This window comes from Bolinopsis microptera, chromosome 2 (genome assembly GCF_026151205.1).
Source record: "Bolinopsis microptera isolate Bmic1 chromosome 2, MBARI_Bmic_1.0, whole genome shotgun sequence".
In the NCBI taxonomy this organism is placed as follows: domain Eukaryota; kingdom Metazoa; phylum Ctenophora; class Tentaculata; order Lobata; family Bolinopsidae; genus Bolinopsis; species Bolinopsis microptera.
Genome location: NC_087073.1, coordinates 14232939 through 14253607, shown reverse-complemented (window position 1 = coordinate 14253607; position 20669 = coordinate 14232939). Strand labels below are relative to the sequence as shown.

The following is a 20669-nucleotide window of genomic DNA, read 5'->3' as shown; positions in this document are numbered from 1 at the left end:
GTTCCTTGAATTGCATTTCCCAGCTTTAAGTGGTGATTTCAATTACAGAACAGACATGATTTTATATATTTACTTCTACTACTCGATGTCTAGAAATTACGATATGAAATCAAAAGAAACAGCTAGCAATTTCAAGGAGATGTGAATAAAGCTCACCAGCAGCAGTCTTCATGATGACCTCAAGACTTTCTACATCAGCTCCGTACATGTGGTACCAGAAACTGAACGAACAGTTGTATCCAGCGTAGATACCTGGTCAAGATTCAGGAGAGATAAAGAAATTGAACTAACTTAGCTTCAATGAAATAAGAGGGGAACGTATGATACAGAAAGTGTAACGATTAATTCTGAGTGATAGGAGTAGTTTATAGGGGTATATTTACCAGTTGCAGGATTCTCAGTCTTAATCCAAGGACTGGTCAAGATAGCCTTATCGTCTGGAATCCTAGGATAGGACGTCTCGATGTAGGCGAAGTGACCGAAGGTGTCGTTATAGGTGTGATCAAATCCTGGTCCTGTGTCCCAACTAGGGGTGGTACCCTGAATCCTCGTCCAGTCAAAGTTGTCCTGAGGGGAGAAAAAGTTTATAGTTTTTTTCTCGAAGTTTTGAAGTCAGTAGATATCATCACGAGCTGTATAGTATTTCAATTTTGTATCCAATCTCTAAATGTTTTGATAGAATCTAGTGTACCTCGTGCTGTTGGTTGAGGTAGTTGCAGAAATCACTCTCAAACGAACAATCAACCGGGCCATAGAAGTTTCCAGGACTGCAGTCAATGAATGAGATGTCATCAATAGCGATATCTCCAGCATTGTTGCGGACGGTAGCCGAGAAGACCACCTGGAACATGTTTTGAGCTCCAATAGCAACAGCTGTCTCAAACCAAGCGTCTCCGCTAGTACCAGAGTGCTGCCAAACTGTCTTGCTTTCACCGGTAGCAGTAGAGAGCACTCTCACCTAGGGAGGCGATGGATAGTTACTAATCGAGTGTTATTTTGAGGGAATAACACAGGTTTACACAAATTAGAGAGAGGATTAGTAGTTATAAATCAAAGTACTCAGATGGATTAATAAATAAGTTACAAGTGCAGTTTATTTTCAAAGTAAAATACTAAACCCTCACCTCCAGTGTTCCGATAGTATTCCCGTACATGTGATAAGCAAATGTCATCCTACACTTAGGAGCAGAGCCCCTGTAAACGGGAGTCATGATCTCAGCCTTGTCTCCAGCCTGCTGGGGGTAGGAGGACTCTATGTAGATGTAGTGTCCGTCTGCAGATCCTGTAGTGTGGTCAGTGCTAGGTCCTGTTCCTTTACTCGCTGTTTGTCCTGTCTGACGTGTGAAGTCGAAGTCGTCGTACACACTCTGGATCAGACCACAGATTCCGTTCTCGAAGTCACAAGAGCCTGAGATTGGGCGCATTAACATTAGATGCGATCGTCGAAAAGACTCGAGAATATATGATAATTTAACACATTTAAGGATTGGCAAGAAACATCTCTAGAATAAGAATCTCTTCGGTAGCAACCAAACTTACCACAATAAGCTTCATCCTCTCCGTCAGAGCACTGGTTGATAAAGTCGCACTGTTCGTCTTTGTGAATACACTCTAAACCTCCACAAGTGAAAGCGTCCTCAGGACATAGACTAGCGAGAGTGCAGCCGGAGAATGAGACGTCGTCTATTGCTATATCTGCCCCTACACTGTATCCTCTCACTCCTGAGCAGGGTTGGGTTTGAGCTTTAAGTTTTAGAATATTCTATCCAAAATAAATGTGTCCAATATTATATCAAAATTATTATATCAAAATTATCATTAATATATCAAAATTATCATTATTATATCAAAATTATCATTATTATATCAAATCGTTCAATTACTAATTTATTTCAAGTGGAATATGTGTGCATTGAAACCTTCGAACATGATTTGGAACTTTGACATTGTCGGTAGTTGATAGGATGCTGAGATCCAGTCCGCGCCTTGATTACCACTCTTTGACCAGATCTGAGAACAAACATGACTTAAAGCCAATATTTCTTTCAATAAAATTATTTATGCAAATTCCATCAACTTCACTGATATCATAAAAACTATATCTCCCTATTTATAGAGCACTTACCACGAACTGCCCAGTTTCGTTTATCAGATGAACGTTGAGATCACCGATAGTGTTCCCGTACATGGTGTACCAGAAGTTCAGAGTACACTGTCCTTCAGCGGACATGGCGGGAGATTTCAGGATAGCTTTATCACCGGAGATACGAGGTAGGGAAGCCTCTATATACATGTAGTAACCTTGGAGGGTTCCGTTCGTTAAAACTTGAGAAATCACGAAACAGGCATAGGAAATAGAAGTTATTAAACCAGGAAACTCTTCATAGACCATCAGCTCTTTTCAAACATTTCACATACCTTTGGGTGATCCTCTTGTATGATCGTATTTAGGACCGGTGCTGCTAGTACCAGTGGAACCTCTGTGCCGGGTCCAGTCAAACTGGTCCCGCTTATGATCGCTCCACCCACACAAATCTCCCTCAAAGTTACAGTCCCCGAAGGCTTGCTCACAACCGTCTTCGTCAGTGTCGTCGAAACAGTCACCAGCTTCATAGTTACAGAACAATCCTTCTGGGATGCACTGTCCGCTCTTACACGCTCTCTCACCTGGGAACGGGTCATGGTTAATAAACTGGCTGTATTTTCATAATTCCCATTACATCCAACAGTACATCCAATTTTGAGATTTACAATTTCAAGTGCAAATCTATATCCTTAATCGTCTTCTTTATTGTATTAATTAAACATGACTTACCAACAGGGCAAACTTCAGTAAGATTCCTCTTGAAGCAGTGGATTCCGGATGCAGTGAGAGTCTCGTCATAGCAACAATCAGCCCGGAGACACTGGTCTTGGGAAACTCCCGAGTTACCGGGGAAACAGTCGACGCGCTCCGAGTCAGCACCTTGAGAAAATTTGGTATTCAGAAGAGATCGTAAAACTTAATCGGTATATTTTAGTGAAAATGATATTCGTATTCCCAAAGTTCAGTATATTTTCCGCGATCACAAATTGGCCGACAACATCGATTTTAGATTTTCATCCATGACTCAAATAATAAATATTGATTAAAAAGCTGTTAATATTACCTTGACAACCGTCACTGAGTTTGCAGCCACAGAGACGTCTAGAAGAAGAATAACTTCCAGAGCATGGCACACTGTCAGGCACATTGATAAATCCGATACATTCTCCGTAGTTAGGCGACCGAGGGTCGTCGTGGTAACAAGGTTCGTCACTAGAAGAGATTAAAATGAATGATCTTATTCAGAGGAGTTTCATTACCAAAATTGTAGTTATACAAATTTAAATGATAACCCTTTTCTATAACAAGACGAATACGCTCATTTTATCTCCACACATAATCTCAGATAAGCGATCAAACCGTTTCCACACTGATAAAGACAAGTGACAACTCACTCGTATTGATAAGGTCTGGTGTTAGGAGTACAAGTGATACCCAGCTCAGTGAACAGATCCAGCTTGTTATCAGTAGCAACTTTACCAGTGCAGAGCAGCTGGTTGTTCTCACAAACTGTGTCACAGTCCTCACCAAGATCCCCCACGAAGTACAGGTTACTGTGTTCCGCCCCGCATCTGGAGGGGTTGAGAATCACAAGAAAAATCTTTAGGAAGTTGAGATGGATTTTTAAAATTTCTTTAACTTTATCTTTTAGATATCATTTTGTCAGCGATAAAATTACCTAGAGAAATGGATGTCATCAAGGGCAATATCTCCGTATTTGTTTCTGCCAAGAATACCCATGAAGGTGATGTTAGCTTGCATCTTCTCTCCGACGAAGAAACCTGCGTATCTCCAGCCGTCCCCACTTGAACCGACCTGAGACCAGAGCTCAACTTGTCCGGCTGAGTCCGTCACGTACACCTACAGAATGGAGATTTAACCGACATTGATCATGGTCACAAGTAAACAGAAACTGCGCTTATAAACTACAGTCTAGACTGTAGATGAACGACTTGAACTAAACCCATTTAACTTCACCTGAAGCAGCGAGTAATTACGTATTTTTAATTTGCCAACCCGGTAACTGACCTGAAGTTTACCGACACCGCTACCCTTCATGTTGTACCAGAAGCTAATAGCGCAGAGAGGACCAGTGTTTTCTATCTGGTGTGAGACAAGGGTCCCGATGTCACCGGGGGTGCCTGCTGTGGCATTCAGAAGCATGTAGTTCCCTGCTGGTGTTCCTGAAAATGCCCAACTTGTTATTTAGTGGCATTCCAAGTCGAGAGGAGTGACTCGAAATCAGACCAAACAAAAAGTGAAAGAGGAGCTAAATGAGTGATATGAGTTACCCTGAGTGTGATCAGTGGGTGGTCCAGTAAAGGGAGGGTTGCTGGGACCATGATGTCGGGTCCACTGGAGGGTTGTAGTGCTGCTCCACTTACAGGTTCCGTGCTCAAAGTTGCAGGATCCATCTAAATAGGTTGGTTTTAGCTATTACCACAATTGCTTAGGTACACATTGTTAACTAATTCATTGTTCAAGGTGAATTGGTAAAACGTTTATTTGATAGAAAATACATCAAAACAGTAAGTTCAAACCTTGTCCAAACATGTAGACATCATTGGCTCTGAAACCACCAAGTCCATTAACACAACTGTAGGAGAGTCCGTACTTAGAGTAGTCCTTGTCACAGTTGGGTCCCGAGTAGCACAATCCACCACTTTGCAGGGCAAATGCCTGGGGATTAGAAAGTAAAATTACCATACTTGTGGCTGACCAGTTTATGTTAACCCATATTACACTTTGCAATGCTTTGTTTGCAAAAACAAATTTAGTATGAATATGACGTTTATGAATATGAAGTTTATGGATATGAAGTTTATGAATATGAAGTTTATGAATATGAAGTTTATGAATATGAAGTTTATGAATATGAAGTTTATGAATATGAAGTTTATGAATATGAAGTTTATTAATATGAAGTTTTTGAATATGAAGTTTATGAATATGAAGTTTATTGATATGAAGTTTATGAATATGAAGTTTATTGATATGAAGTTTATTGATATGAAGTATTATTATTAAGGCAAGCTTCTAAATTCGGGATAGCCTGTGGCAGGCAACGCCCGAGTTTGATATGAAGTTATGATATGAAGTTTATCAATATGAAGTTTATTGATATGAAGTATTATTATTAAAGCAAGCTTCTAAATTCGGGATAACCTGTGGCAGGCAACGCCCGATTCTAATGCTTCTACAGACCTACACAAGTAAGTAGGTAATATGAAGTTTATGAATATGAAGTTTATGAATATGAAGTTTATGAATATGAAGTTTATGAATATGAAGTTTATTGATATGAAGTTTATTGATATGAAGTTTATTGATATGAAGTTTATTGATATGAAGTTTATTGATATGAAGTTTATTGATATGAAGTTTTTTGATATGAAGTTTACTGATATAATAAATGAAAATATGAAGTTTATTGATATGAAGTTTATTGATATGAAGTTTTTTGATATGAAGTTTACTGATATAATAAATGAAAATATGAAGTTTATTGATATGAAGTTTATTGATATGAAGTTTATTGATATGAAGTTTATTGATATGAAGTTTATTGATATGAAGTTTTTTGATATGAAGTTTATTGATATGAAGTTTATTGATATGAAGTTTATTGATATAATAAATGAATTTCTGAGTTTAACGGATAAGAATTATAATTATAAAATAGTCACACTCAAATATTCACACTAGTTAATATTCATTCAAACAAATGATCCGGGCATGGAGGGGAGACTTCTTTTCATCGTCCTTCGCTCAGAGCTTCTTCCAGCAGGGTAGACAGGGAGGGATCTTGGTTTCTTCATCTTCCTCAGGAATGTTCGTCCTCTTGTCAGGTTTCTTTTCATGAATCTGCCTATAGTTGACTTCTTGCTCTGTCCGGACATGACTGGACAAGGTTGGATATCTTCGGAGTTCTGAGTGCAGAACAGGAAGTTTGCAGGGGTGTCATCAGATACGATCTCATCGTGTGAAAAGTTCATTGGTGTGACTGTTCCGTCAGTTAGTTCGATTATAGGGGCAACAAAGTTCCTCTGAGCTGAAGCTGTGATGTACAGGGTGGTGCATCCAGTGGTCTGGCAGGATTTAGTTTCTTCCAAATCTTCATCAGATATCCCAGTTGAGGTATATTTGGGAATGAAGGAATCCTGACTGGATATCTTAGGAGGGTTTGCGTAGAAAGCTTGTGTGTTAGGTTTGGAACCAGCAGGAAGGAGAACAAGAGGAGTTTCCCTTCTTCGGACGCTCTTCTGTGTAGCAGTGCACGAGCAGAAAGCAGGGGCAACTTTGCGGTGTCTCAGAGTTGGGAGAGAGATTTTAGGGAGAGAGAAAACCATTTTGAGAGTTTGTAGTTTAGTTGATATCGTTATAAGATGAAGTAAGAGAATTGGATAATAGTACTGAGTCGGAGGGGGTATTTATACTGGCCCTGTGGGTGGTGTCAAATATCTGCTTGATACCAGGACAGTTCACATATCGTTAATGGACTGGTGTCAACTCACAGACCACCTCCAAAGGCGCTCACGATAATGTGGTCTTTAGTGTGGTGTCAAGATGTGATCATGTGATCTGATTATGGGATCTGATCATGTGACCTATTAGAGTGACCGACCATGGAAAATAATCAGTATCATGATCATTATGATATCCAATTAGAATTCCAATTAAGTGTGAAAATATGTAAATGACTATCGGAAGCGCGTTCCACAAATCATTGTAATACGGCATTAAAATATTTGAAACAAAAGTTATCCTAAATAGACAAGTTCAACTGTAAGCTGCCTCCGAATGAGTGGAAGATACAACAAGTCTTACCTTGTAACCCTTAGCAAGAGCCAACTGAGCACAAGCAGTGGTCGCGTTATGAGCTTGAGAGAAATCTCCTAACTTTTCAGGGAATACAGGGTTATCAGGTACTTCAGTGTAGCAACCAATGTTAACAGGGTGGTTATCTGAGAGGTGTTATGTCAGTGAAGCAAGGAATTTAGTGAATTAAATACACTATTCTATACACTTATACAGTATACACGAACAACCGTTTCGCAATTAGCTAGAAAAGAAACGAATGAGTCAGTTCCAAAGTGCTCATTTTATATAACCTTGATTTTCTTCCACTTACCACAGTCGTTCTCGTCACTGCCGTCCCAGCAGTGGTCCACCAAGTCACACAATAGATCTTGTGGGATGCACCGACCATTACCGCAAGTAAACTCCGCAAAGTTACAAACTGGGAGCTCGTTCTCGCCACAGTGTCTGAACCCAACATCGTCTATTGCCAGGTCACTTGTGTAGGATGTTCCAACCACTCCTACAGGAATTTTCTTTTTACAGGAAGGTGGAGTGGGTTTATTTTAAATTCAGAGATTATGAGCGCGAATAAAGTACATAGCTTATGAATGTAATGACAATAATCGTATCATCAAACCTTCGACCATAATGGAGAAGTTTGTCTGAGCACCAATAAAAGCACCGCTCTCAAACCAAACATCAGCGCCCTGGTCAAACGATTTCTTCATGAGCAGAGTCTTAACATTATTGGCAGTCATCCAGACGTTGAGATGCCCCATCTTGGTTCCCATCATATGATACCAAAAGTTCATCTCACATCGTGGTCCGGCACGGTCTACAGTTGGAGTGGCCAGGATAGCGTTGTCTCCGGGTCGGCGGCCTGATGCCTCGATGTACATGTAGTAACCTGGGATGTTAGAGTATTGGTGATTTTTAAATATAAGCAATTTTGTAACTAAATTAACATTTTAAAATTAACATTAACACACTCTTATTAAGAAATCGTTTTTCTTATTTGTTCAATAAGTACACCACAGCTGTTAAGACGAACCAGCAGATCCATAGCTAGAGCAAGGAGCACTAGAACATGATCTATAAGCGTTGCCCTGACAGCAGAGACTGTCGAACCCAATAGGACCCCCATCACAGAGATCACCCTGGGCTGGGTAGGTGCTTTCTTTGTCGTACTTGCAGCAATATTCTCCATTGTAATACACGTTGGGATATGCTTTAGGGCACTGTGTTCCAGCTACAAGGGTTGTGGTGTGAGTAACGGACGGAAGTTACTGGATTGTTTAAAAATAATTTCAAGTTCAAGAGTTGTATATAGGATGGGAAAATTTACACACTGCTACCTTGAAAGTGGAACTTACTGTTGCACTTTGAAGATAAAAACGAAACTTACTTTTTCCGATAGTGTGATCGTTGGTAGGCCCGGTGTCTACGCTGACAGTTTTGCCAGTTTGTCTTATCCAATCGAATTTATCATCCGAGCTCTGACTAAAGAAACACATGTCCGTCTCAAACGTACACTCTCCCAGAACAGTGAAAGTAGCTGAAGCAGAGTCTGATCCGAGACCGTTCTCTGCGCTACACATGTAAGTGCCAGAGTATTCGGAGACAACATTCGTGATTATCAGAGTCCCGTTACTGTCAATCTGAGGATGAGAAACAGGTTTTGCTATGGGTTCTGTTACAACGACAACAATGTGAGGAATATTTCATCATATCATAACTCAATCATACACTCCTACCATTATCACTAAAAGCTCTACCATCAAGGCCTACCTTAAAGTTGTTGTCATCAGGAAGACTGACTGCATCTTTAGTCCACACAACAGCAGGTTGGGGATATCCAGTAGTTCCACAAGTCAGAGTGAAGCTGAACCCTCCAGGTACCACCCCACTAGCAGGTGGGGTTACTATCGTAGCGGGGGTCAGTGGGGGAGCTTTCTCGTCCTCGAACATAAACACGGTGTAAGCGTCATAGCTGCCCGCGTCACCGTTACAGGAGGTGCTCTTACCGTCCTTATCGTATGTGTTCATAGCATCAGGTCCGGAGCGACACTCACGACCGTTCAGGATACCAAAGGTCTGCGGAAAGAAACGAGTTATAGTTAGTCATGATTATTCCTCATCGAACTAGTTTAAAGGTGTTTTCGGCACCTGAATTTTATCCTAAGATTATAAAACAAAAGCACATAAAACCAAATTCTGTAACACAGCTAATAATAAAACGTACCGTGTAGCCTCCCTTGAGAGCAGCCTCTTCACAGAGCTGTCTGATACCGTAGGGAGGGTAGAAGTACTGTCTGACGATGGTGGGTAACCCTGATACTGTCGTGTTGTGACGGTAACATCCTATCCTCTTTGGTGTCTTGTACGTCTTAATCGAACACCCGAAGAACTGGGTATCATCAATAGCCATGTGGCCCTCTGGACTGCCGATATCAGTGTTAGCCCTGATACCGATGTGGTAGTTGCCGTGTTGTCCGATAGCTACGTTAGCTTCCTTCCACTCAGATCCTTGCTTACCGCCCATGGACCAGAGAAGGGAGGTGCTGTTCTCCAAAACAGCTACTACCTGGAAATTTGTTTCGTTGTACTTCTCCAAGTGATAATGGAATGATTTTAGTAGAATTCTCAGTCCCTAACAATCTACTGCTTTCTCACCTATCCGTTCATACTTGATTATTTAGTACTCTAGTAGACAACTGCACAATTATAAGAGCACTGAAACTCACGTCTAGAGAACCGATCTTTCCAATTCCATCTATATTGTACCAGAACTTGAGTCGACAGGACGGTCCGGTGACTGCAAACTTGGGAGTTACTAGAGTTGCAAAGTTCGGCTTGGGGAATCCTTCCGTCTTGATGTACATGTAATGTCCTGTAGAACGTTTTACATTAGCTATAGATAATAGCAAAGGGGTCGAGCTATAAATAGGTGCTTCTCTACTACCTTTACTCTTTATACTGAGTACCGTTATTGATGACTATTCTAATTAAAAAGGACCTTTCAACTAACCGCAAGCTCCTAGGATAGGTTTAGTCTCCATTGGAGAGGTCACACCTCCGAACAAGTTGCTGTTGATAGAACCGTACTGGAAAACCAAGTCCGTACTCGATATCGAAGTCTGAAAAGCAATTGGATAATATCTAATTCAAGCATCAAGAATAACAATTGAAGTTGTAAATCTGAATGTGTATTTTGAGCCAGGTCAGAAACACATGATGTTGAGTACTTACCGAGCAGTCGCTAGCGAAAGAGAGAATATCACCAACGCTCAGAACCTTCTTCCACACGTACACTCCGTAAAGTTTACCGGTGAAAGCTTGTTTTGTGGCAAATCCTCCTCCCACAGAATCTTGATCCTAGTAAATTATATATTGATTATTTGAATGTAATCTTGGCATTTGGAAACTACAACGTATCTATACTGCTAGTTCGTTATTAAATGAATAGTATTAAAGCATTAAGACTTAGTAAAATTAGCCACATTCTACAATTCTATAACAATCCTCCTCTAACCTGTCCGAGAACGACCGTGCCACCGGCCGGAATATTCTGTCCTTGAGCAATACTGGTGAAAGTTTTACCAAGTGCGCCGTCCACGTAAATGTTCACGTCTCCACTGCCACTTGCCCAGGTCATACATATGTAATGCCAACCTCCATCGTTCAGTGGGATCTAAGGAGAGAGCGGGATTAGTGAAATGTTTCCACAATTCGGTTCGTATATTGTTCGGTAAATTGTTGGTTGAAATATTGATATGAAATAAATTAACAAAACTGGCTAAATTAAAACTGGCACTTTTCTTGAACTTCATCAAGGTAGTGCTCATAGTGACTCTTACCATAGTTTGTTGGAAAGAGCTCAAAACCGCAACATTCAGACTATTGAGAGCACTGAGAACAATCTGATTAGCAGCATCTCCTTTGCCGGTAGCCAGACTGAAGAAGTAACCTTTGCTGTCCTTATCATTACTCTGCGCCCAAGCACACACGGTGAATTCAGTTAGAGATGGCATGTTGGTCTTCAGCAGCGCGTAGTTCTTCGAGCTCGGGGTCGGGAAATTTAGAACTAGATCGTCAGCAGCTGAGGAGGATTGAACATCAAAATATTGGTATTTTCATGTAAACAGGATGTAGGACTTGCGAAGACAAATCTCCGCCTATTTTAACAAGAAAATACAATTAAATGACAACTCTACAGATTTAGGACCCTCACCAGGTACAGTATGGTCAGCAGGCATGGTGCTGTAGAACTTCTCATCTCCCAGAGAGTTCCTGGACCAGTCGAAGGTATCATCCTCAGAGTTGCTGAATCCACAGCTACCATCTTCAAATGAGCATGTTCCTGCAGGGAGAGGAGGTGAGTCAAAGATACTGATCATAAATCTATAAACAAAATGTGGTGCAATCTGTGAAGATCATTCTGAATTAGACTTGCTCATTATCAATAATCTATAAACCGCTATTCAGTTCTCAAGACATTGAATAAACGAACCACAAACATCCTCGTCCTCTCCACCAGTACAGTCGTTCTCGAAGTCACATACTTTATCCAAACTCACACAAGTAGGATCGTTACACCCAAACTGTTGGTCCGAACACAGTGGATTCACTGCAATAAACAATTTCAAACTAGACTACAAATCCCGAAACATCTCTAAATTAAAAGAAAGTTTCATGATATGTTTCTAAGAGTAAGAGTTTTTGAGCTGTACAATGTCCTAAACTGTGAGACACCTGAATTTAAAATATTGAGACGTTACCTCCACAGTTGATCAGTTGAATGTCATCTAAAGCTATATCAGACATGTCTCCATCCATAACAGCCTCAAACACAAGCTGAGACTGGGATCCACGTCCGACACTGACTTGAGCAGACTGCCAGTGTCTGTCTGCACTGGAGGCAGTGCTGTTCCATACCTGAGGAGACAGTTTGTTCAGCATTATTATGAGGAACAAAATTGAGTTCGACATTATAACCAAAACAAGACTTTTAAATACATTCGTAATCAACAGATAATCATATCAGTCCACTCACAGAGGAAGTGCTGTAAGCGTTGGTATTGTTGAGCCAGAGAGAACCAGCGTTGTCTCCGTAGAGGTAGTAGGAGAACCTGACAGTGCAGTCCGTGTTCAGAGTCATCCATGGGGAGGAGAGGGTCGCTTTAGCTCCACTCGCTTTCCCGGCTGCTTCCGCGTACATGTAGTGACCTGAGAGGAGGAGGGGTTAGGGTAAGAGAGCGGACTTTAAAGATTAATTAAGTGGACGGCTTGAGGAAGAACCACATATAGGTACATGGTCACATTCATGTGTTATCGTTGGATGAGATGAGGTTCTTTATCTGACGGAACTTATACGCTACCTTGATTAGTTTCAGTCGTGTGATCATGCAGTGGTCCGTTGTTCTCCATAGCATCAGCACCTTTCTGCATCACGAAGTTAAAGTCGGAGGACTTGGAGTGCTTGTAACCGCACATGTCGTTCTCGAAGTTACAGTTTCCAACGGGGGCTGAAGGAGAGGGGCTAGTGAGTATCGGGAATTAATTAACCTGTTGTGAGTTTTGATAAGGTAATATGTTATGCCATTTAATGTGGAAGTAAAACGTTTCCAAGCCGTAAGCAGATTCTAGTTCTAAGTCTAAGGAAGAAAATAAATAAGTTAGAAGGTACTTACGACACCCCTGTTCATCTGAGCCATCAGAGCAGTCCTGAATACCATTACACTTCTTCTCACCAGGGATACACATGGTGCTGGTACTGCACTTGAACTCGAAGTCAGAACAAGCTGCTGGAGCAGTGTCGTGACAGTGCAGCATCGCTATGTCGTCAAACGCTATTCTAGAATTTGGTGACATGCCAACTGTTGCTTTTATGTCGACAGTGTAAGAGTCCTCTTGGCCTATGAAGACGTAGGCTTTGCTCCAACCATGACCTTGATTACCTGGAAATTTAAATATAACAATCTTATTCAAAACAGCCTCCGAAGATTATTCGACATTTTCGTATGTTTGTTTTGCAATTATGTCGAATATATTTTCACTAAACTGACCAGTTTTAGACCAGACAGTAGCACTATCTCCGATAACACTGAGAGTACCAATACCAGATCCGTACATGCTGTACCAGAAGGTCATGGTACACCGAGGTGAAGTGTTGGTCATGGTCAGGTATATTATTGCTGCTTCGTCTGGTTGCCGGTTTACGTTCGGTAGAAAGGCGAACTTTCCTGGAGAGGGTGACAGTAGATAAAAGGTAGGAACCCTGCTAATGTTGCTAAAGTAGATAAGAGGTAGGAAGGAACCCTGCTAATGTTGCTAAAGTTTGAAAAACATTATGTTGCTTAAAAACAGAGCGATCACTTTAGAACCACTCACCACAGACGGGGATATCACAATACTCCCACACAACATTAGTTTTCGTGGTATAACACCAGGGTCCTCCAGCCTTGCCGTCCGGGTTCCTGCAGAAGCTGTGGTCTCCCAGACCCTTGCTTGCGTACGCCGACGCGGGGATGTAGGGGTTAGTCTGAGGTTTCTGAGCACTCCAACGTTGGCAAATGTTACCGTACATCGTGACACTTTCAGTACCACGGTATTCTAGACCTACGAGGGGTTCAATTGTTAATATTTTAACATTCATTTTTATTTGGTGGGTTTAAAATCAGAGAATTACGCATACGATCAAAAACCACAAATTAAAAATTGGTATACACTTTTCTGATCTTATTTCTCTTGAATTGAAAAAAAGTTTCATTGATCAACGACTTCTTCATAATTCAGACACCTTTTTTCCAGGTTTTGCAGTCCTTATCAGGAAGTGCCACCGGGTTGGTATGCTCATGAGGAGGACCAGTATCGTAGTTGTTGTAGATATCACTTGAGTCCAGATAGAATTTTAGATCGTCACCAGCTGACTGTTTCCAATCACAGAAACCTCCTTTGTCGAAATTACAGCCTCCCACTGAATGAAAGATAAATTCATAATATAAACCAGACTACATATTCAGAATACCTCCCACGCAGAGACTAAATGACAAATGAAAACAACTAGTTCACCAAAAAACAAGGAATCTTCAAGACACATACCACAGTTTGTTGAGTTCTCATCACTCCCGTCATAACAGTCCAGCTTTCCATCACACACAAGGGCGTGGTCAACACATTGACCAGAACCGCAGGCGAATGCGCTCGTAGGACAAGGAGCGGACACTGAGGAGGGGGAGATAGGGTTATCTTCAGGAGTTTCTGGTATATGCATTATTATGATACTGGTATAGTCGTATATCTTTAAGTTGTTGGAATTCATTTTAAAATTGCTTTCTTAGACGTTGCATAAATTTAAAATTGTATTTACGCAAGTAATTTATAAGATCAATGACAAATCCTCTAAAAAGCTCACCTTGGCAGTAGTAAGACACGGTAAGCTGTTTGTTTCCAGTGCAGGGATCTCCGAACATGTTGTTGTTAGCAGAGAGTTTACAAGAGTTACTGTGACTACATTTCTCTCTTACCTGGGAATATCAGAGGTGTTAAAGTGAGCTTACCCTAGTACTCTAGCTCTACTCATCTTAACTTGAGACCAAAGATTAACTCTTACATTAAAGTGTTTCTTTGATTTTAATAACTATTATACCAATCATCTCCAACACTATCTAGCAAACATACGATTTGGAATGTATCTGGAGCACTGCAGCTGGGAGCTATTCCGTAAGAAGCAGTTTCAATGAGGAGGACCATGTCCTTAGGACACTGTATGATCATGGTGTTGTTAGTACAGGATCCTACTCCTGGGGTCTGGCACACTGACTTTGAGATGGTTCCTGAGCATGCTGCTACATCAAACGACTTACTCAGTCCACCATAACTGAAATTGGGACGAGTTATGGTTGAGCTACGTCAGACTTACGATCATCGAAGAATTTACCTCCAACGTAAGAAAATCAAAATCAGAGACATCTGTTTTTTGCTTTGTCTATTCTCCAAACATTTCTCGAAATCTCCCCTTACTCTTGACTGGTGACTCCGTTCTGAGTGCTGCCTCTGAAGTTAGCAGCTCCAGCTCCAATAGTAGCGTAGATGCAACCTCCCTCCGGAGATATAGCCCCAGAGTGTATTGCAGAAGTGCAGACTGAGGACCGGGCTGCGTATGTTCCTGTACCGTACACTGAACCTGTGTAGAGGAGGGGTGTTGGAACAGAGGGTGTCTTAATCCTATCAGATTATCGACTACTCACACCACAAAACAGTTGTGCAACCTTATTTTGTCAATAATAAAAGCAGTGTACGTTAGATCTGTATTTAGCTGAATAAAACAGACCGACCATGATTGATCAGGCAAAACGTACCTGTAGTAGCACAAGCGGGGCACATGAGCTGGTAAGTGTTTCCGTTTACATAGTACGTGTTATCAACATTAGTACTACACTCCAGACCGTTCACCTTCGTCTTCACTGTCATCTCACAGAAGTTCAGGGTTCGTTTGTCTCCAGGAAGGTAGATGGTAACGTATTGGCCTGAAGGTGGAGTTTTGTCACCAACACATACCATTTCCTTTTTAGGTTAGACTGCATAATTATTTTCCTAGTTGATTTGTATAATGTATAGGAACATATTAAACCTTTTTTGTTGCACTTGACATCGTAAGTAGATTGTCCAGTGGGAATGTTGAACACTTTTCCCTGGCAAGCCTCAGATAGTGTCATCTTGTCCGGGTCTGTGGTGTCCCCAACGTAGAGTCGGAAGGGGTTGATACGACCCTCACAGTAAGTGCATTCCATCCTGAGGAGAACACGTGTCAGGTTGAGGAGAACACGTGTCAGGTTGAGGAGAACACGTGTCAGGTTGAGGAGAACACGTGTCAGGTTGAGGATAACACGTGTGAGGTTGAGATGAACACGTGTGAGGTTGAGGAGAGCACGTGTCAGGTTGAGGAGAACACGTGTCAGGTTGAGGAGAACACGTGTCAGGTTGAGGAGAACACGTGTCAGGTTGAGGAGAACACGTGTCAGGTTGAGGAGAACACGTGTCAGGTTGAGGTGAACACGTTCCAGGTCGGGGTGAAGTTGGTTTAAGAAGTTGCCACGGATTTGTAAAGATGGGCAATTGAGATATCAACAATATTGCTTGATTTTGATTTGTTGTTAAGTCTACGATGGCTGCTTTTCCAGGTTTCTACGATATTAAAAAAAAAGAGATGAGGAATGTTGGTAGTTCTTTACATTATATTTAGTTGATGCTATTGATATACATCTTTCAGAACGGTTTTTCTTTGGTAAAATTATCTATCTCCATAGCAGACCAATTTTCAGACCTTTATTTATGTTTCACATGATAGTCGATGATAATGAGACATACCAACAATTATCATTCCTGTATAGATTGGTGGGTCACGAGTGTGACGTCATACGTTCGATAAGAGAAACATTTCAAATTTAAATTCCTTTCCCACCCCTCCCAAAATTCCAGGACTGTACACAAAGACAGCACTTGTTCACGTGAGGACTGCCGACTAGTTTATCAAACTCTACTCGATGACTTCATCGAACGTTTTCATGTTTCATAACAGTGTCGATGTCTTCTAAAACCCATGCAGAAACTGGTGCCGTATAATTTGATTAACACGGGACCAGAATTTGGGAAAAGTAGAAATATGAGAGCTGCGATAAGATAAGGAAACAAAGCAAAAAAGATAGTTCATTGTTTGATAAGAACTAAGTCTGCCAAGAGACGGATTCCTGGGAAGATGGATGGGAACCTTTTGTGCATGCTGGAGTGCTGAACCGTGCATGCTAGAATGCTGAACCGTGCGATACCGAGCATGCTGGCGTGCAGAACCGTGCGATTCCGTGCACAAGACAAATGTTATTATTGTGGTTTAAACGGGTAGCCAAATCTTGCTCCACGGATAAACCAAACAATAAATGAAATACCGAACTATTTCTTTTTCAATAATTCTTTTTTATTTTGTTAAACCATTTCAACAAACGTACCTGTTAACAATAGTAATCTGGTCCACTTGTGATGTCTTGCCCAGATCAATCTGTACCCAGGGGTTCTTAATATCCATCTCGCTGTGGAAACAACTGCCCGCGTAGTAGTCCGAGTTCTCGTTACCGTCCACTACTCTGTCACACACGTTCTCGTAGAATGTGGTCAGGGATTTACACTTAGATCCCATTGAGATGTCTGGGGCAGGAGGTGGTTATAAAGACAGATTTTAAATTCAAATCATAATCATCTCACCACTACAGCTACTGTAACTACCAGTGCCATCCAAGAGATAACTCCTGAACCCTCCTCTAAATAGCTAAAATAGAGCGACAAATCCCTAATACCTCCCTCCTCATACTGACCCATGAAGGAGCAGATCTCATCACTACCATCTCCACAGTCTGTAGTTCCATCACATCTCTTGTGGTCTGATATACACTCTCCGTTATCGCAGGTGAACTCTCCAAGAGCACATGGGATCGGAACTGTAACAAGTAAACACCCGGTCAGGATCAGGAACTTAAGCAAAAGGATATTAAAAAGGAAATATTGGTAGTTAACTGTTAGTTCAGGTTTGGTTTCCTCCGATAAACGGTGGAACAATACCGTGCAATACACTGCAACAGTAAACTTTATCCCAGTCCCTTACTTTTACAAGAGTATCCCACGACTAGAGTAGCAGTTCCAGGATTACATCCACTGTTCCCAATTGTAGCTGAACTAGCGTACAGTTGACATCTGTCCTTGTTGTGACACATTGCTTTTACCTTGTCTGTAGCGTCTATTCCACAGCTCGTCCCGTTAAACTGGGCATCATTTATGACTATCTGCATCCCTGGAAGTGGAGTAAAAGATGAGAAAAGTGGTGAGAAAAGTTATTTAAACAGTTTGAATTTTTAAAACGTTTGATTTATTTTATGATGAGTAAGAGGTAACCAATCACATTACGTCCATGCTGTGAAATGTAAATGTTGTGAAGTTTAAACTTTTAAAGCATTGATTGCTGTAGGTCCGTACCTGCAGGACACTGAATAACAGCAACAGAGGAGCAGGTAGGGGTGTGAGTCTCACAAGCTCTCGCAGATACACTTCCTGGGGTGGTAAGAGAGGAGGTTAAGTTGAGCACCATCATCAGAACCCATAAGATAATTTTATAGTCATATGATTCTAAAATAGAATACAAGGTTAATCTAAAACTTTCATGAACTTACCGGAGTTGTCACACGCACAGAGTCTCTGAACAGACCAATAATTTCCAGTACAAGGAACAGAATCAGGAACAGACTTGAAGCCAATACATCTGTATCTGTTAGGATCAGAAGTACCGGCCACATATCCAGGTTGATCATCATTGAACCATGTATTAGAGCTACTGTATCTGTAACAGAAGGGAATCCCAGCGTTGTTCATTATTTTAGAGTCATCCCGTGAATTAATGTGTGTGTTACAGGTGAGGCCTTGTTCGTTACAGGCTGTGTTACAGTCTGCTCCTTGGGCTCCCATCACGTTAAACAAGTCTGAAAATTGGAGAGAGTTCTAGAATTTGGTACAAAGAACATTATTTATGATTTGAGATATAACAAAAATACCAGTTTCAGGCCTCTAATTTGGATTGAAATGTAACTAACCAGCTCCGTAGACCATAAGTTCACATACAGTTAGAACTGCGGTATTAGCGAGAGTGATGGCTACATACCGTCCTCTGATCACAGGGTCACAGTTCACTTGTTCCTGGGACATCATCAGATTTATAGGTAACCTGTTCTTAGATAAAGGAGTTGAAACTTATTCATCGTTTCATTTTTTAACAGTTTGAGACTTACTAACATTCAGTAACTCACGTTAGTAGTTCCAGAAGCAATATCGTAAGTTCCACCACACTGGATCCCACTAGTGGGGTCGGTAGTGCTGTTTCCAACATAAACAGTGAACTGTTTTAGGGATGTCGGTCCGTACACTACTACCTGACAGTCAAGAGGGGTTAAGAGGGGTCAAGAGGGGTCAAGAGGGGTCAAGAGGGGTCAAGAGGGGTCAATAGGGGTCAAGAGGGGTCAAGAGGGGTCAAATAAGTAAGATCACTGAGAAGATGGAGGGTAGAGTGAACAATAGTGTGTTTTAAAACTCAATGGCAGCTGAAGAATGTGGGTAGTTGTCAGATCTTACCTGAGAAACCCAGTGGTAGTCACCCAGATCCACCCAAAGCCATGGGTTTGCCTGACTTTTTGACGTCGCACAGCTATAGGTAGAAGTTGTCCTGGTGTTTCCATCAACCGCAAGGTCACACTTTTTCGATCCATCCGTAGTACTAAGTTTGCATGGGGCCGAAAACGATAATTCTGAACAAGAACGATTTTTGAAACATAGGCACACCAAACATCGATACCAGCATTTGATAATTATTTATTTTCGACACTGTTCACTTCATTAATCATTTAGATGTTCAGTGCAGTGTACCCTAACAGTGACTCAATATGTAGGAACTTTGTAGGAACTAGCGGGAAATTTATAATATCAAGAGAGTAACAATTGCGAACAAAACATACCCGCGTTGATAAGCTTTGACTTTGTTAAATCTGAGGACAGGAAATTCGTTACAAATTACTATCGTGAAATGTAACTGAATACGAAGTGGAAACTTCTACATAACAGCAGATAGTCACATTAAACAAAATACCTCCGAACACTGAACACGCAACAAAATAGAAAAGCAATAAGCGCGCGCATGAGACCCTTACAGCCAATCAGATAAACATACACGCAGCGATTAGCCGATTAGCCGATTAGCCGATCGGGATACATTATTGCTCGTGCACTGTGCAACTCTTACACTCATCCTTATAGTTAGTGTAGTTAAATCTATTCTCGGTGTGTACACTTTTGAACTGTTTGCTCTCCTTGTCATTCTCGTCAACAAAACGCTATCATTAAATTATGTCCTGTGCTTTGATCTCATATTTTCGACGATAAAAGCGCAAGAAACCCAGTTCAGTTATTATTTAATTCCGGCTTATATTAATTCGATATTAATTCGATTTTCCTTTCAACTGTACTCGTTAAGTTAAAGGCGACAGCAAGACATCAGGTTTTGCAAGCTCTATCCTGCTAATAAATGCATCACTTTAGCTGAATTACATTTTCAAGCACCGGGCGAACCATGATCACCCACAAAAAAGCTCCTTTTACGTTCGTAGTATTAGCACCAAGATAAATATAGCTTCCATAACTCACGTGTGTAATGTACTAGGAGTAGTAGGAGTAATACCCTACTCCTTTGCATTCCTTTGCATTAACCAGTACACCATAAACTATAATCTCCGTTGTCTTGAATCTTCTAACGATAAATCAACAGAAAAGAAAGTTCAAAAAGCTGTATTAAGAGTAAACTGAAAGCAGGCTAGATTCCTAGCTTGAGTTTCTTATCTCGCTGAGTAAACAAAATGGAAGTTCAAAAAGCTGAAGTAAAGGCAAACTCAAAGCAGTCTAGATTTGTAGCTTGCCTGCCTTATCTCTCATTTCTCCCTTATCTCATCTGGAACCTGATTGGGTAGTGACGAATTCTCGGGTTCTCCAGGCTGGTAAGCAGTCAGGTGGCGAGGGAAAGCAGTCATGTGTTTGTTATCTGACCACCAGTACAGTATCGGGTAACATGCCCGCTAATAATGCACTGTGTTCGTAGGTATTAGGACAGGGAGACCGGGGTCCTTCTATGCAGTGTTCCACCAATACAGGACTGAGTCGTAATGTGATTTACTGATAAGAACAAGCTTTTTATTCATTC

General features: G+C 41.1%; 2 protein-coding genes across 2 annotated transcripts in view; both read right to left on the bottom strand.

The window, feature by feature from the left end:
* LOC134826818 (MAM and LDL-receptor class A domain-containing protein 2-like) overlaps nucleotides 1–7623 on the bottom strand; it is a 93173-nt gene extending 85550 nt beyond the window's left edge. Inside the window, exons 1-18 of the mRNA XM_063839319.1 lie at nucleotides 7524–7623; nucleotides 7218–7406; nucleotides 6914–7050; nucleotides 4627–4765; nucleotides 4378–4500; nucleotides 4115–4269; nucleotides 3765–3946; nucleotides 3481–3657; nucleotides 3150–3298; nucleotides 2816–2965; nucleotides 2419–2667; nucleotides 2126–2301; nucleotides 1920–2010; nucleotides 1540–1722; nucleotides 1125–1408; nucleotides 692–958; nucleotides 384–567; nucleotides 157–252 (exon numbers count right to left, since the gene is read on the bottom strand). Coding sequence (XP_063695389.1) covers nucleotides 157–252; nucleotides 384–567; nucleotides 692–958; nucleotides 1125–1408; nucleotides 1540–1722; nucleotides 1920–2010; nucleotides 2126–2301; nucleotides 2419–2667; nucleotides 2816–2965; nucleotides 3150–3298; nucleotides 3481–3657; nucleotides 3765–3946; nucleotides 4115–4269; nucleotides 4378–4500; nucleotides 4627–4765; nucleotides 6914–7050; nucleotides 7218–7406; nucleotides 7524–7614 — 3022 coding nt within the window. The 5' untranslated portion in view covers nucleotides 7615–7623. The remainder of the gene's footprint in view (nucleotides 1–156; nucleotides 253–383; nucleotides 568–691; nucleotides 959–1124; nucleotides 1409–1539; nucleotides 1723–1919; nucleotides 2011–2125; nucleotides 2302–2418; nucleotides 2668–2815; nucleotides 2966–3149; nucleotides 3299–3480; nucleotides 3658–3764; nucleotides 3947–4114; nucleotides 4270–4377; nucleotides 4501–4626; nucleotides 4766–6913; nucleotides 7051–7217; nucleotides 7407–7523) is intronic.
* Nucleotides 7624–13262: 5639 nt separating this feature from the next.
* Nucleotides 13263–20355, bottom strand: LOC134826817 (uncharacterized). Its single transcript, XM_063839318.1, has 18 exons — nucleotides 20120–20355; nucleotides 19435–19464; nucleotides 19055–19227; nucleotides 18733–18855; nucleotides 18520–18622; nucleotides 18103–18408; nucleotides 17909–17983; nucleotides 17541–17726; nucleotides 17254–17376; nucleotides 16891–17086; nucleotides 15519–15679; nucleotides 15247–15414; nucleotides 14909–15071; nucleotides 14567–14765; nucleotides 14301–14412; nucleotides 13988–14110; nucleotides 13686–13862; nucleotides 13263–13504 (listed from the first exon to the last, which is right to left on the bottom strand). Exons 1-18 carry the CDS (start codon nucleotides 20166–20168, stop codon nucleotides 13263–13265), a joined length of 2709 nt encoding a protein of 902 aa, XP_063695388.1. The 5' UTR covers nucleotides 20169–20355.
* Between the last annotated feature and the right edge of the window lie 314 nt (nucleotides 20356–20669).